Source organism: Orycteropus afer, unplaced genomic scaffold (genome assembly GCF_000298275.1).
Source record: "Orycteropus afer afer isolate SDZICR_OR568_19922 unplaced genomic scaffold, OryAfe1.0 scaffold00056, whole genome shotgun sequence".
Classification (NCBI taxonomy): Eukaryota; Metazoa; Chordata; class Mammalia; order Tubulidentata; family Orycteropodidae; genus Orycteropus; species Orycteropus afer.
The window spans coordinates 2,886,651-2,901,680 of record NW_006921643.1 but is presented as its reverse complement, the minus strand read 5'-3'; the positions used below and the strand labels follow the sequence as shown (position 1 = coordinate 2,901,680).

Below are 15,030 nucleotides of genomic sequence, written 5' to 3'. Positions count from 1 at the left end.
GGCTTGTGGAGGTGGAGTTTCATGTGGTCCATTAGTCCTTTTTCTAATTGTTTCCTTGAGTCTTTTTTTTTTTTTCACTCTTCTTTGCTCCAGATGAGGAGAGACCAATTGTTGCATCTAGGATGACTGCTCACAAGCTTTTAAGACCCTAGGTGCTATTCACCAAAGTGGGATGTAGAACATTGTCTTTGTGGACTATGTCATGCCAATTGACCTAGACGTTCCCTGGAGTATTGTACAATTTTGAGATCTAATCATATGGGATCAAATTGAAAATAGCAACTCTAAAGATTAGATGAAAACTTAGGAGGTACTGAGTTTATGTTCATGGGGAAAGAACACTTCAGAAAAGGAGGTTGAGAATGGTTGCACACCTTGAAGAGTATCATTAATGTCATTACATTGTACATGTAGGAACTGTTAGATTGATGTGTTTTGCTATGTACATGTTCAAGAAAAAATAAAATAACTCATTAAAAAATATGGAAGCAACAGTCAAGATATCAAAAGATATACTGTATTGAGCAAATCTGTTGCAAAAGAGCTCTTTCAAGCACTGAAGAGTAAAAATATCTCCTTGATGACTAAGATCCACCTAACCCAAGCCATAGTATTTTCGATTGCCTCATATGCATGTGAGAGCTGGACAATGAAAAAGGAAGACTGAAGAAGAGTTGATGCTTTTGAGTTGTGTTGGCAAAGAATGCTGAAAGTACCGTGGACTGCTAAAAGAACTAACAAATCTGTCCTAGAGGAAGTGCAGCCATAATTCTGCTTAGAAGCAAAAATGGCCAGACTTTGTCCCATCTACTTTGGTCATATTGTTCGAAGGGACCATTCTCTGGAGAAGGATGTCACACTTGGTAAAGTGGAGGGTCAACAAAAGAGGGGAAGTCCTTCAACAAGATGAACTGACACAGTGGCTGCAGTGATGCGCTCAGGTATAGCAGGGATCATGAGGCTGGCACAGGACTGGGCAGTGTTTCGTTCTGTTGTACATAAGGTCACTATGAGTCGTAACAACAACAACAATTGAAAAATATATAATAAGTTATGTAAGTCCATCACAAGAGACTGGTCATGTAAATTTATGATACATTTATGCAATAGACTATCATGAAACCATTAAGTATCATGATGTAAAAGAATATTTATTAACATTAGAAAATGTTGTTGTTAGTTGCCCTGAAGTTGGTTCCCACACATGGTGACCTTATTATGTATAACAGAATGAAATGTTGCCTGGTCCTGTGCCATCTTCATGTGCTGCGTCTGGCAAAACCGCACAGGTCATGAAATGAAGCAACAAGAAAGGATTAATGATTTTCTTTTTTATTGAAGGAACAGGGTCCAGGCGGACGCCCTGCATATTCTGCAAGAGCTACCCCTGATGCATCCGCTCTGCTTTATTTATACATAAGCATACGATTACATCATTATTCTTGATATTTCTTTAAAACAATCAAGTATTCAATCAAATATTGTTTTACAGTAAAATCAAATATTTCCTTATAACAATCAGTTATTAATTAAAAGTTAAAGTTTTACTCTTTCCCGTACCGGAAGGCATTTTCCAATATCCAAATGTATTGGATAATTAATTAGGTTAACATCTCTTGCAGGATTAGCAAATAATCATTAAGATACCTCATTCTAAAACATAATATGATTGTTAAGGTATATGATTCTAAAGAATGGTTTCTAAGGTATACTATTCTTCGGGCAAAACGTTATTCCAGGGAAATAGGTTAGCAAACATTCTGTTGGGGCAGCGTTCTACCCCAGGAACACAAAGCTCTGAAGTCAAGCATTCATTCACTCAACCGCAGGAGAGGCCTTGCCATCTCTCAAAGCAGTCACTCAATCATGTGTCTCTTAACTGTAATTAGAACATGTGCCTTTCAGTCATGTTCTTTTGGGGGTCTTTATCTTGGTCTCCAACATTCATGATTGGTCTATGTTTGTTTGCTGTGGCTATTGTGTCAGTCTGTTTCATCAACGATTTTCCTCAGTTTTGCTGACCCTCTATTTTACCAAACAGGACGTCATTTTCTAGTGAGTGGCCTTTCCTCGTGGTATGTCCAAAGTAAGTCAAAGTCTCACCATCCTCATTTCTAAAGTGTATTCTCATTGTATTTCTTCGAAGACTGTTTTGTTCATTCTTTTGGCAATCCACAGTATATTTATTTTATATTTATATTTTTCACCAATACCACAATTTGAATGCATCAATTCTTTTTCTGTCTTCCTTTCTCCTTGTCAAAATTTCACTTGTATGAGGTGATTGAAAAGTTCATGGCTTGGGTCAGGTGCACCTCAGTCATCAAAGTGTCATCTTTGCTTTTTAAAACCTTCAAGAGGCCTGATTTTAAACAAAATGCTTTACTTGAAATCACTTCTATAACATATAAACCCAAAGAATGACAAAATGGTTTAAAAAATACTCAAGGGCACTTGGGTTAAAAGCAAAAGTGTTGAAAATACTAATTTAGTTCTTAAGAACTATATGAATAAAAATGTCACATCAGGAATGGAGGAAGACTCATTAATAACCTGTGATATGCAGATAACACAGTCTTGCTTGCTGAAAGCGAAGAGGAATGGAAGCACTTGCTGATGGAGATCAAAGACTACAGCCTTCAATATGGATTACATATCAACATAAAGAAAACAAAAAATTTTTACAATTGGATCAGTAAGCGATATGGTAAACAGAGAAAAGATTGAAGTTGTCAAGGATTTTATTTTATTTGAATTTACAGTCAGCGTCCATGGAAGCATCAGTCAAGAAATCGGATGATGTAGTGCATTTCGCAAATCTGCTACAAAAGACCTTAACGTGTTAAAAAAACAAAAAACAAAAATAAACAAAGATGTCATTTTGAGGACTAAGGTGTGCTTGACCCAAGCTATGATATTTTCAATTGCCTCATGGACATGTGATAGCTGGACACTGAATAAGGAATTCTGAAGAAGAACTGATACCTTTGAATTATGGTGTTGGTGTCGAATATTGAATATACCATGGAGAATTAACAACTCTGTCTAAGAGGAAGTACAGCCAGAATGCTCCTTAGAAGCAAGCATGGCAGCACTTCTTCTTGTCAGGAGGGACCAGTCTCTGAAGAAGGGCATCATTCTAGGTGAAGCAGAGGGGCAGAGAAAAAGAGGAAGACCCTCAATGAGATGGATTGACACAGTGGCTGCAACAAAAAGCATGAGTGGGCAGTGCTTTTTTTCTTTTTTAAATACATATATATTTATTTTTAATTGTCTTTTGAGTAAAGGTTTACACAGTAAATTGTTGTTGTGTACAGTGGGGCGACCCTTCCTTGGGCTTCCGAGGCAGTATCACTACTGAAGTAGATTGCCCAACCTTCTTTCTGAGGAGTGGCTGGTGGGTTTGAACCTCCAGCCTCCTGGTTAGCAGTCAAGTGCCTTAGGCACTATGCTACCAGAACTCCTGCACAGGAAATTAGGCCCCTGGTAATGGCTTTCCGTGCAACCTGCCCTTTTTCGTTCTATCTTTCCCGCTTCAATAGCTCTTGGCCAGTTGGAGTGGGAAATTTTTCTTTTCTCGCGGCCCCCTCGTGACGTTATTAGAAATCTGATCTCTGATTGGTTTTCATCGAGCAAGATCCTGCCAATAACAGGTAGACCTTTTGGGTGCAGCCGGCCCGCTAGTATTGTCACTGGTGATTGGCTGGAGTGGACCGAGGCTAGAAAATGGCTGCGAGCGCTGCTGTAGTCCCAGTGGCTGTGACGGCTACAATGGTTCCTGTACTACCAGCGAGCGGCGATTTCTCAGATTTGCGGGAAATCAAAAAGCAGTTGCTACTTATTGCGGGCCTTACTCGGGAGCGGGGCCTACTGCACAGTAGCAAATGGTGAGGTGTGGAGGTCAGAAGGGGCCGGGCTTTGGCCGTTGGCCTTGGGGGCTTGTCGAGCTGACCCAGTTTCTGTGGATGTTCCAGGTCTGCGGAGTTGGCCTTTTCTCTCCCCCCATTGCCTTTGGCAGAGCTGCAGCCGCCGCCACCTATTACAGAGGTAAGGGCATAGTCATAGCGAGCGCGCCCCATTAGTGGAAGGGTTTGCCTCAAAAAGTACGGATTGTCTGGTCTTTACTGCATAGCAGGAACGTTTGTAGAGGAAATAAAAAACATTTGAAAAGCTGAGTGTTTTTAAGGGATTTTATATGCGTGTTTTTTTTTTTTTTGACCCTTGATTGGTGGTTCTTTTACTTAAGCTGGAGAAACTTAGGAAATAATTCTTGCTAAAAATATCAACTTTTAGGTTTTGTATCCCAATCTAGAGAATAGTCATAACGATAAGAATAATCAAGGGCTTTTACAGTACTTTCAAACTGTTTCTGAAGTTTTGTGAATGATTTTCATCATAATCAATTTTGTTTTTTCTGAAGATGCAACTTACTGTCTTTTTTCCCCTACCATTCAAAAACAATGACGTTTTCTTACTCCAAATAGAAATTATGTATGTTAAGAGGGTAAAAGAATAAGCAAATGGTGAGTAGATGGGAAAAGGACCGCCAGATTCCTAATCTAAATTGCCACATTTAGGACGTGTTGAGTTAGTGAAGAAAGCATTGAATACATTTTGGGCTGGTGATGTTTGGTGCAAGACAAATGTGGAGAATGAAGTTACTAAAATTTTAATAAATTTCTCTCTAGAACTTTTATGAAGAGGTTGTAACTTTTTAGCTTTTGTACTATCTCATTTTTTTTACACAGAATTGTAACTGTAACCTGTACTTTCAGGAATACTAACTTATGTTAAAGCTTTCTCAATGTAGATAAAGTATAATTAATAGCTCAATATGTTGCATCTATTTGGGAATTTAAAAGAATATTAAAGAATGTAACAGAGAAGGAAGTGGATGCCAGATATTAATACTGGATATTTTACATGACTTTTTCATTTTTTCCTCATGTCAAACATAAGATCAGTATTAGTGGCTCCATTTTACAGATAAAGAAATGGATGCTCAGAGAAAATAAGTAACCTCTGTACTTATGTCATGAAACTAAGAAGTCAAGTAGTCAGACTTTGGATCCAGCTCCATAGCACCACATTTGCAGAAACAAATTACTGCAATTATAGTTTTTCCCAACTTATTTTGAAAACTTTCAAACATACAAGAAAATTGAAAGAATAGTAAAAACCCATGTTCCATATACCTAAATTCACAAGTGTTAACATACTTGCTTTTTTTCAGCATCTCTACAAATATATTTGAATATATTGCTGAACTATTTGAAAGAAAGTTGCATACAACATCATCCCTAGAATCTTGAGCAGCTATCTCCTGATGAATAAGAACATTGTACTTAGTAAAATTATCATTGTTACATTAAAGACATTTTTAATATTGTTATAATAATAATATCTAATATACAGACTAAATTAGATTTCCTCTGATCATCCCAGTAATGTCTTTTGTGACTGTTCATTTGGCTGCATGATCTATGGAAGAATCATGAATGGCATTTAGTTGTCACCAGATCTCTTTGTGGTTGTTTTGTTGTTAGGTGCTGTCGAGTTGGCTCTGACTCATAGTGACCCTGTATACACAGAATGAAACACTGCCTGGTCATGTGCTAGCCTAACAATCCTTGCTATACCTGAGCCCATTGTGGTAGCTTTGTTTCAATTCACCTCCTTGAGGGCCTTCCCCTTTTTTGCTGACCCTCCACTTTACCAAGTATGATATCCTTCTCCAGGGAGTGGTCCCTTCTGACATCATGACCAAAGTAGTTGAGATGAACTATGGCCATTCTCGCTTCCAAGCAGCATTCTGGCTGTACTTATTCCAGGACAGATTTGTTCATTCTTCTGGCAGTCAGTGGTACTCTCAGTATTCTTTGCTAACACCACAACTCAAAAGCATCAACTCTTCTTTGGTCTTCCTTGCTCATTGTCCAGCTTTCACGTACCATGAGGTGATTGAAAACACTATGGCTACACTCACATTAGTTTTCAAAGAGACATCTTTGCTCTTCAGCACGTTAAAGAGGTCTTGTGCAGCAGGTTTGCACAGTGCAATATGTCTTTTGATGTCTTGACCGCTGCTTCCATTGGTGTTGGTTGTAGAATCAAGTAATAGGAAATCTTTGACAACTTCATTCTTTACTCCATTTTCTTTATGTTGAGGTATAATCCATACTGCAGAATATAGTCTTTCATTTCATTAGTAAGTGCTTCGAGTCATCTTCACTTTCACCAAGCAAGGTCGTACACTACAGTCAGCATATTGCAGATTGTTAGTGAGTCTTCCTCCAATCCTGATGTCACGTTCTTCTTCATGTATTTCAGCTTCTGAGATTATTTGCTCAGTATACATATTGAGTAAGTATGATGAAAGGATACAACCCTTATGTATTCCTTTCCTGATTGTAATCTATGCAGTATCCCCTGTTCTGTTCAAATGACAACCTCCTGCTCTGTGTATAGGTTCCTTGTGAGCACTATTAAGTGTTCAGGAATTCCCATTCTTCTCAGTGTTATCCATAATTTGTTATGATCCACATAGTTGAATGACTTTACATAGTGAATAAAACACAAGTAAACATCTTTCTGGTATTCTTTGCTTTGAGCCAGGATCCATCTGACATCAGCAACGATATCCCTTGTTCCATATCCTCTTCTGAATCCAGCTTGCATTTCTGGAAGTTCCCTGTCAATATATTGCTGCAACCATTTTTGAATTATCTTCAGCAAAATTTTACTCACATGTGATATCAGTGATACTGTTTGATAATATCCACATTCTGTGGGATCACTTTTCTTTGGAATGGGTACAGATATGGATCTCTTGGAGTCAATTGGCCAGGTAGCTGTCTTCCTCATTTCTTGGCATAGACAAGTAAGTGCTTCCAGTACAGCATCCATTTGTTGAAACATCTCAATGGGTATCCATCCCATCAATTCCTGGAGCCTTGTTTTTTGCCAATTCCTTCAGTGCAGCTTTGACTTCTTCCTTCAATACCATCCATTCTTGATCATATGCCACTTCCTGAAATAGATGAAGATCTACCAGTTCTTTTTGGTACAATGACTCTGTATTTCTTCCATCTTCTTTTAATATTTCCTGCATCGTTCAATATTTTGTCCATAGAATCTTTCAATATTGCAACTCAAGGCTTAATTTTTTTCCTCAGTTCTTTCAGCTTGAGAAATGCTGAGAGTGTTTTTCCCTTTGGGTTTGCTAATGCCAGGTCTTTGCACATTTCATTATAGTAATTGTCTTTGTCTTGTGCTGTTTTTTGAAATCTTTTATTCAGCTCTTTTATCTTGTCATTTCTTCCATTTGCTTTAGCTACTCTCCATTCAAGAGCAAGTTTCAGAGTCTCTTCTGACATTCATTTTGGTCTTTTCTTCCTTTCCTGTCTTTTTAATGATTTTTTGCTTTCTCATGGATGATGTTCTTGATGTCATCCCACAGTTAATCTGGTTTTCAGTTATTGGTGTTCAGTGCAACAAATCTGTTCCTTAGATGGTCTCTGAATTCAGATGGGATATAATCAAGGTCATATTTTGGCTCTTGTGGACTTGTTTTAATTGTCTTCAACTTCAAGTTGAACTTGCATATGAGCAGTTGATGGTCTGTTCTGCAGTAAACTCCTGACCTTGTTTTGGGTGAAGGTACTGAGCTGCTCCATCGCCTCTTTCCACAGATGTAGTTGATCTGATTTCTGTGTATTCTGTCTGGCAAAGTCCATGTGTATCGCCGCCGTTTGTGTTGTTGAAAAAAGGTATCTGCAATGAATAAGTCATTGATCTTGCGACTTGTGATCTCCAGCATCATTTCTATCACCAAGGCCATATTTTCTAACTAACTACTAGTGAGTCTTCTAGGAGCTCTGGTAGCGTAGTGCCTAAAGCACTTGACTGCTAACCAGAAGGCTGGTGGTTCAAACCCACCAGCCACTCCTCGGAAGGAAGGTTGGGCAATCTACTTCCGTAGTAGATACTGCCTCGGAAACCCAAGGGGGCGGGTCACTATGAGTCGGGTACAGCTTGATGACAAATAACAACAACGAGTCGTCTTTGTTTCCAACTTCTGCATTCCAATCACCAGTGATAATCTGCACATCTTGATTGCATGTTTTGTCAATTTCAGACTGCAGTAGTTAAAAAGCTTCAATTTCCCCATCTGTGGCTTTGGTGGTTGGTGCATATGTTTGAATAACAGTAGTATTAACTGGTCTTCCTTGTAGACTTCTTCCAAGTTTGTCTTAGTCTAGTCTTATGTCCAGCATGGGTGACCCTGTTGATATTTGAAATACCACTGGCATAGCCTCCAGCCTCACAGCAACATGCAAGCCACCACAGTATAACATACTGACAGTTGAGTGGTAGATATTTCTTTAGTATTTCTTAATTTATAGTTTTCCTACTTTTTCTTTTAAGACATTAACATTACTATTTAAATGTAAAACAACAGCAATGCAATGCACTGCTGCACTGCTAAGTGGATCCGACTCATAACGACCCCTCCTCGGGTTTCCGAGGTGGTATCTCTACGAAAGTAGGTTGCTCAACCTTCCTTCTGAGCTGTGGCTGGTGGGTTTGAACCTCCAGCCTTCTGGTTACCAGTCAAGTGCCTTAGGCACTACGCTACCAGAGCTCCCTATTTAAATATAAAGTAGTTATAAATTATGTTACTACACTGGTACACAAAAAGATATCGACCCTTTTCTATAGACCCTTTGATCTGGTCTCCCTCCTTCCCTCTGACATCATCTACTGTTTAGCCTGTTTCTCACTCAACCCTAGTCACACTGGTCTCCTCCTACACCTGCAACATGATAAGCAGAAGTATGCTTTAGGGCCTTTGCACTTGCTTTTCCACTGCCTGTTACAGTAAATCAACTAAATAAACTGTTAGATCCTTTCCTAACCTCTTGAGTTTAAACACAGAATGAAGAATCTGGGCTTAGTGAGTCCGTATCAGTAAACTCAGACTGGTGCAGCTTTGTGTTCCTTGTACCATTATCCCACACCCTTAATAGCCGATCCATATTTGCCAGATTTCTGTTTGTACATATTAGAAAAATCAAGCAGTTCTTTAGAAATGTAGCATACTTCCTTCTGGGTCACACTTTGCATTTTACCTTTTGCGCCTTTTAGTTAAAGGTCTAGAAGCAAAAATGGATGATGGGGGTGCTTCCTGGGAACATTTAGCAATGTGTTGTAAGGCATCTGCTTTAGGTGATGCCCCAGGTGCTACTCCAGGCAATAACAGACAAAGACTCATCTTGGACAGGTGGGTTAATCTCATCAGCTAGAAGTAAAAAGGCTCTTCGGTTGGCAGGAGTGATTTAGTGGAATTTAGGGGCTCAATGTTCCTAGCTTCCTGATTATGTGTCCCTGTGTCAACATCCCAAGTGTCAGGATCCCATTTCTTCCCAATCATGCCCTTGTTTTAACTTCCAACACCATTTGAGGTTGGGAACTCAATTGGTGGTGTATTTTGGCAGACTTTCTGGGTTTGGTTTTTGGCAATAGCAGCTCTGTTACTGCAAAAAATAAGGCATTCTTTCACAACACAACTAACAACTTTCAGCTCTGTTTTGTGTTCCTTGAGCTGTGACTGAAGCCCCAACATCATCTCTCTCTTTCACCACTTTGTCTAGTTAGTATAGTAGGACGAACCTGCAGGCAACCCTACACTTTTGCTCCTGACAAAATGGCAGAAAAGTAGGAAACATGTGATCACCCATAGCCTCATTTCTTACCAACACTTGGTCTGTTGGTGGTGATATTTTGCATATTAACATTGTCCTTTACATCATTGATTGGCAGCACCATCTTTACTAATGGAGGCAGAGTCATCAGCACCCTTAAGATTAGTCAGACTTCACTGTGGGCTCAGGACCATGATCCCAGGGGACATCAACTTCAATTGGTATAGCATACTACACAAAAACATTGTTCCACATTCTACTTTGGTGAGTAGCGACTGGAATCTTAAAAGCTTGCAAGCGGCCATCTACATGCAATGATTTGTTTCTCCTCGTCCAGAACAAAGAAGGAGGAAACCAAAGACTCATGGAAACAATTAGTCCAAGGGACTGGTAGACCATGTGATCCTCAGCCTGTATGACCAGGAGACCAGAAGAATTAGATGGTGCACAGCTACCACTGTCAACCACTCAGAGGGGGATCTGTGTAGGAGATTCTGGATAGAGTGGGAGTACAGTGTGGAAGAAAAGTCAAAATTACAAAAAAAAAAAAAAGACCAGGATTGCTGGTCTGATGGAGCCTGGTGAAACTCCTGAGACTATGGCCCCTTGCTGCCCTTCAGGTCTATAATTGAACTCCTGTGGCTTCCAACCAAATAAAAGACTGGCATATGGACTGAACCTTTACACTAGGTAGATACACTCCTTGGAGAGATCAATCATGGGAGAACAGAAGGGCAGTGTATGCACAGGGAGCTTGCTTGGGGGGCAGGAGTGCATGGGCAGGAAGGACACAGGAAAGAGGTAACTATGGGGAGGAAGTGGGAAGAGAGCTACTACATTGTGGGAAATTGCAGTCAATGTCATGAGACAAAATGTGTATGAACTGCTGAATGGAAAATGAAATTGCTCTGTAAACTTTCACCCAAATGACAAAAAAAAAAAAAAAAAAGACTAGTCAGACTTGAGAACCAATTTGGAAAACTCATCTGTGTTAGACTGGGTTCTCTAGAGAAACAAAACCAGTAATGCTTATATATATATATAAAGAGGAGCTCTGGTAGCATAGTGGCTAAGGCACTTGACTGCTAACCGGAAGGCTGGCGGTTCAAACCCACCAGCCACTCCTCGGAAGGAAGGTTGGGCATTCCTACTTCCGTAGTGATACTGCCTCGGAAACCCAAGGAGGGGTCGCTATGAGTCGGGGCTGACTCGATGGCAAACAACAACAACAACAACAACATATATATAAAGAGAGAGAGAGAGATTGATTGATTGAGAGATTTATCTTAGGAAAATGGTTCACACACTTATAGAAGCTGGCAAGTGCAAAGTTCTTGAATCAAACGTCAAGCTGGAGGCTTTTTCCGACTCTTGCAGCTGCAGGGGCTGAGGAACTCAAGGTTGGCAGGCAGCGTACTGGCTATTGACTCCAACGAATGACGAATCCAAGATCTCCAGGCCGAATGGTGAATCATTCACTCATGCACAGTTGTAGGCAGCACAACAGAATCCCGATCCACAGAAGAATGCCTCTTGTCCCAGGATGTCCATAGATATACTGGAAGCAGGCCACACCCCTAGGGAAACTCCCTTTCAACAGATTGGCTGCTCAAAACATAATCATCTGATCCCATCATGGAAATAACCACATCACAACAGCTTAAACCACACAGAATTGTGGTCCAGCCAAGTTGACACGCAGCTCTAGATAGTACACCAGATAGTACAGTAATGCCCTTCTTTGTTGATCCAGAGGCATGAGGAAGCCAAAATGGCTGGGTGGCATTCTTAATTTCCAGTTCAATGCAATCAGTATTGTGTCTCTAGGTGGAAGTGTTCCTTTCTTTGGACTAAGATCTCTAGACCCGCAGAGCATAGAGTAGAGGGACAGGAAGCAAAATTTTTTTGAGTGGGTCACTAGGGGTAATAGTGAGTGGTACCACTCCTGTTTCCACCCCTTGGTTCCTGGACCTGTGAATCCTGGCTGTTGGAGAAACAGAACCATATATTGGATGCTGGTTTAGAGCATATATATACAGCCTCCTGGAGAACATTGCCTCAACCCTTCAAGGTATTGCCACCTAGCTGGTGCCATAATTGTGTTTTCAGGCCATTCCATCATTCTATCAAGCCAGCTGCTTCAGGATGATGGGGAACATGGTAAGAACAGTTAATTCCATGATCATAAGCCCATTGCCGCACTTCATTTGCTGTGAAGTGAGTCCCTTGATCCGAAGCAATGCTGTGTGGGATACTATGACAGAGGATAAGGCATTCTGTAAGTCCATGGATGGTGGTTTTGGCAGAAGCATTGCGTGCAGGGAAGGCAAATCCATATCCAGAATTAGTGTCTACTCTGGTAAGAACAAAATGCTGTCCTTTCCATGATGGAAGTGGTCCAATGTAATCAACCTGCCACCAGGTTGCTGGCTGATCACCCCGAGGAATGGTTCCATATCGTGGACTCAGTGTTGGTCTCTGCTGCTGGCTGAGGAGCTCAAGGTTGTCAGGCAGTGTACTGGCTTTTGACTTCAACGAATGACAAATCCAAGATCTCCAGGCCGAATGGTGAATTGTTTGCTCACGGACAGTTGTAAGCGCACAACAGAATCCTGATCCACAGAAGAATGTCTCTTTTCCCAGGATGTCCATAGATACACTGGAAGCAGGCCACACCCCTAGGGAAACTCCCTTCAACAGATTGGCTGCTCTAAACATAATCATCTGATCCCAACATGGGAATAACCACATCACAACAGCTTAAACCACACAGAATTGTGGTCCAGCCAAGTTGACACACAGCTCCAACTATCACATCATCCTTATGATTTTGTTTGGTAACAAGAGTGATTCTAGAGAAACAAAATTATATCAAATGTCTTAGGCTGGGTTCTCTTGTTGTTAGGTGCCATTGAGTTGGCTCCAACTCATAGCAATCCTATGTACAACAGAATGAGATAATTTCTGGTCCTGTGGCAGTCTCACAATCCTTGATACACCTGAGCTCATCATTGTAGGCACTATGTCAGTCCCTGTCGTTGAGGGCCTTCACCTTTCTCATTGACCCTCCACTTTACTAAGCATGATATCCTTCTGACAACATGCCAAAGTAGGTGAGATGAAGTCTGGCCTTTCTCGCTTCCAAGAAGAATTATGGCTGGACTTGTTCCAGGACAGATTTGTTAGTTCTTCTGGCAGTCCATGGTACTTTCAGTATTTTTCACTAGCACCACAACTCAAAAGCATCAACTCTTCTTTGGTCTTCCTTGTCCACCTTTCACATGCATATGAGGCAATTGGAAATACCATAGCCTGGGTTAGGCATGTCTTAGTCTTCAAAGAGATATCTTTGCTTTTCAGCACTTGAAGGAGGTCTTTTGCAACAGAATTGCCCAAGTCTTTTGATGTCTTGGCTGCTGATTCATTGGTGTTGATTTTGGAGGCAAGTAATATGAAATCTTTGACAACTTCAGTCTTTTCTGTTTATTGTGATGCTGCTTATTTGTCCAGTTGTGAGGATTTTCATTTTCTTTATGTTCAGATGCAATCCATACTGCAGACTGTAGTCTTTAATCTTTACCAGTAAGTGCTTCAAGTCATCCTCAGTTTCAGCAAGCAAAGTTGTGTTGTCTGCATTCCACAGGTTGTTAATGAGCCTTCCTCCAATCCTGAGGCTTCAATTCTTCTTCATTTAGTCCAGCTTCTTGGATTATTTGCTGAGCATACAGATTGAATAAGTATGGTGAATGGATACAACCCTGACACACTCCCTTCCTAATTTTAAACTATGCAGTATCCCCTTGCTCTGTTCAAATGACAGCCTCCTGGTCAATGTATAGGTTCCTTTAGAGAAGCAAAATCGGTGAAGATTATATGTGTATGTGTATAAAATAGCAAGATTTATCACAAGGAAATGGCTCATGAGGTTATAGAGACTGACAAGTACTAAGTCTGTGGGTCAGGCTTCATGCTGGAAGCTTCTCCTGACATATGCAGCTGCAGGGGCTGACTAACCCAGAACTGGCAGGTCAGATGGCAGGCAGGTGCTAACTGTGGGGGCTGATGAATCCAAGATCAGCAGGTAAGATGGCAGGCCATTGGCTCAAGTCCATAGAACTGGAGGTCAGGTGATAATGAACTGGATGTAGAATTCAGATTGTGCAAAAAGCCAGAGATTTTTTCCATAATGTCCATACAGATTGGCTGCAGGTCACACCCCTAAGAAAACGCTCTTTTAACTGATTAGTTGCTCACAGCAGATCTCATCATGGAGGTGATTACATCATATAAGATCTTATCACGGGGGATGACTATGTCATACCTGCCAAACCACTGAGAATAATGGCCCAGTCAAGTTGACACACAACCTTAATCATATAGGATAGAGACAAACTGCTCCATAGGGTTTCCAAGGCTGTAAATCTTTACAGGAGCAGACTGCCATATTTTTCTCCCAAGGAGTGGCTGGTGAGTTTGCACTACTGAGTTTTTGGTTAGCAGCCAAGTCCTTTAATTGCTCTGCCAGCAGGGCTTCCGGCCTTAATTGGTATTAAAAATACAGAGGCAGGTTAGGTTTTTGGGAGGAGAAAAATATATTACATCTTGAAGTTAATGAATATGCTTCTTGGATTGAGAGCTTTTATTGTCCTATTCTCAACCACTTATAATAACTTCTGTCTTTTCTAGGAAGATGCCCAGGATATGGATGCCTACACCCTGGCCAAGTCCTACTTTGATGTTAAAGAATATGATCGAGCAGCTCATTTCCTACATGGCTGCAATAGCAACAAGGCTTATTTCCTGTACATGTATTCCAGATACCTGGTGAGGTCCATTTTAAGATTTCACTCTGCCTTTAGTGAATCATCCATATTTAGAACCAAATGGAAAAAGTTTAATCTTTTAAGTAGCTCAGCAATGGACCAGTTAGTGAATTTACTTAACAGTAATTAAAAAAATAACAAAATATTGAAAAATGACAATATAGAAAAAATATTAAAAGATTGATAATACCTATTGATAACAATGTGGGTCATTAAAACTTTTTTAGGAGTAAGTTTGTATGGCCTTTTTAGAAGCCAGTTGTAGTCCATTATGTTAATTTAAATGTTATAAACAAACAATTCTACTCTCAGTATCCTGTCCAATAGAAAGGCTTACAACATTGCATAAGGTTGTGTGTACAAGGCTGTTATTGGAGCATTTTAGGTAATTTTTGTTGTTGTTGTTATTTGCCATCGAGTAGGCCCTGACTCATAGCGACCCCTCCTTGGGTTTCCGAGGCAGTATCACTACGGAAGTAGGAATGCCCAACCTTCCTTCCGAG

General features: G+C 40.4%; 1 protein-coding gene across 1 annotated transcript in view; it reads left to right on the top strand.

The window, feature by feature from the left end:
- Positions 1-3,726: 3,726 nt before the first annotated feature.
- Positions 3,727-15,030, top strand: part of CDC23 (cell division cycle 23) — an 83,905-nt gene continuing 72,601 nt past the window's right edge. Inside the window, exons 1-3 of the mRNA XM_007939079.1 lie at positions 3,727-3,887; positions 3,975-4,047; positions 14,391-14,528. Of these exons, the coding sequence (XP_007937270.1) occupies positions 3,727-3,887; positions 3,975-4,047; positions 14,391-14,528 (372 nt within the window). The remainder of the gene's footprint in view (positions 3,888-3,974; positions 4,048-14,390; positions 14,529-15,030) is intronic.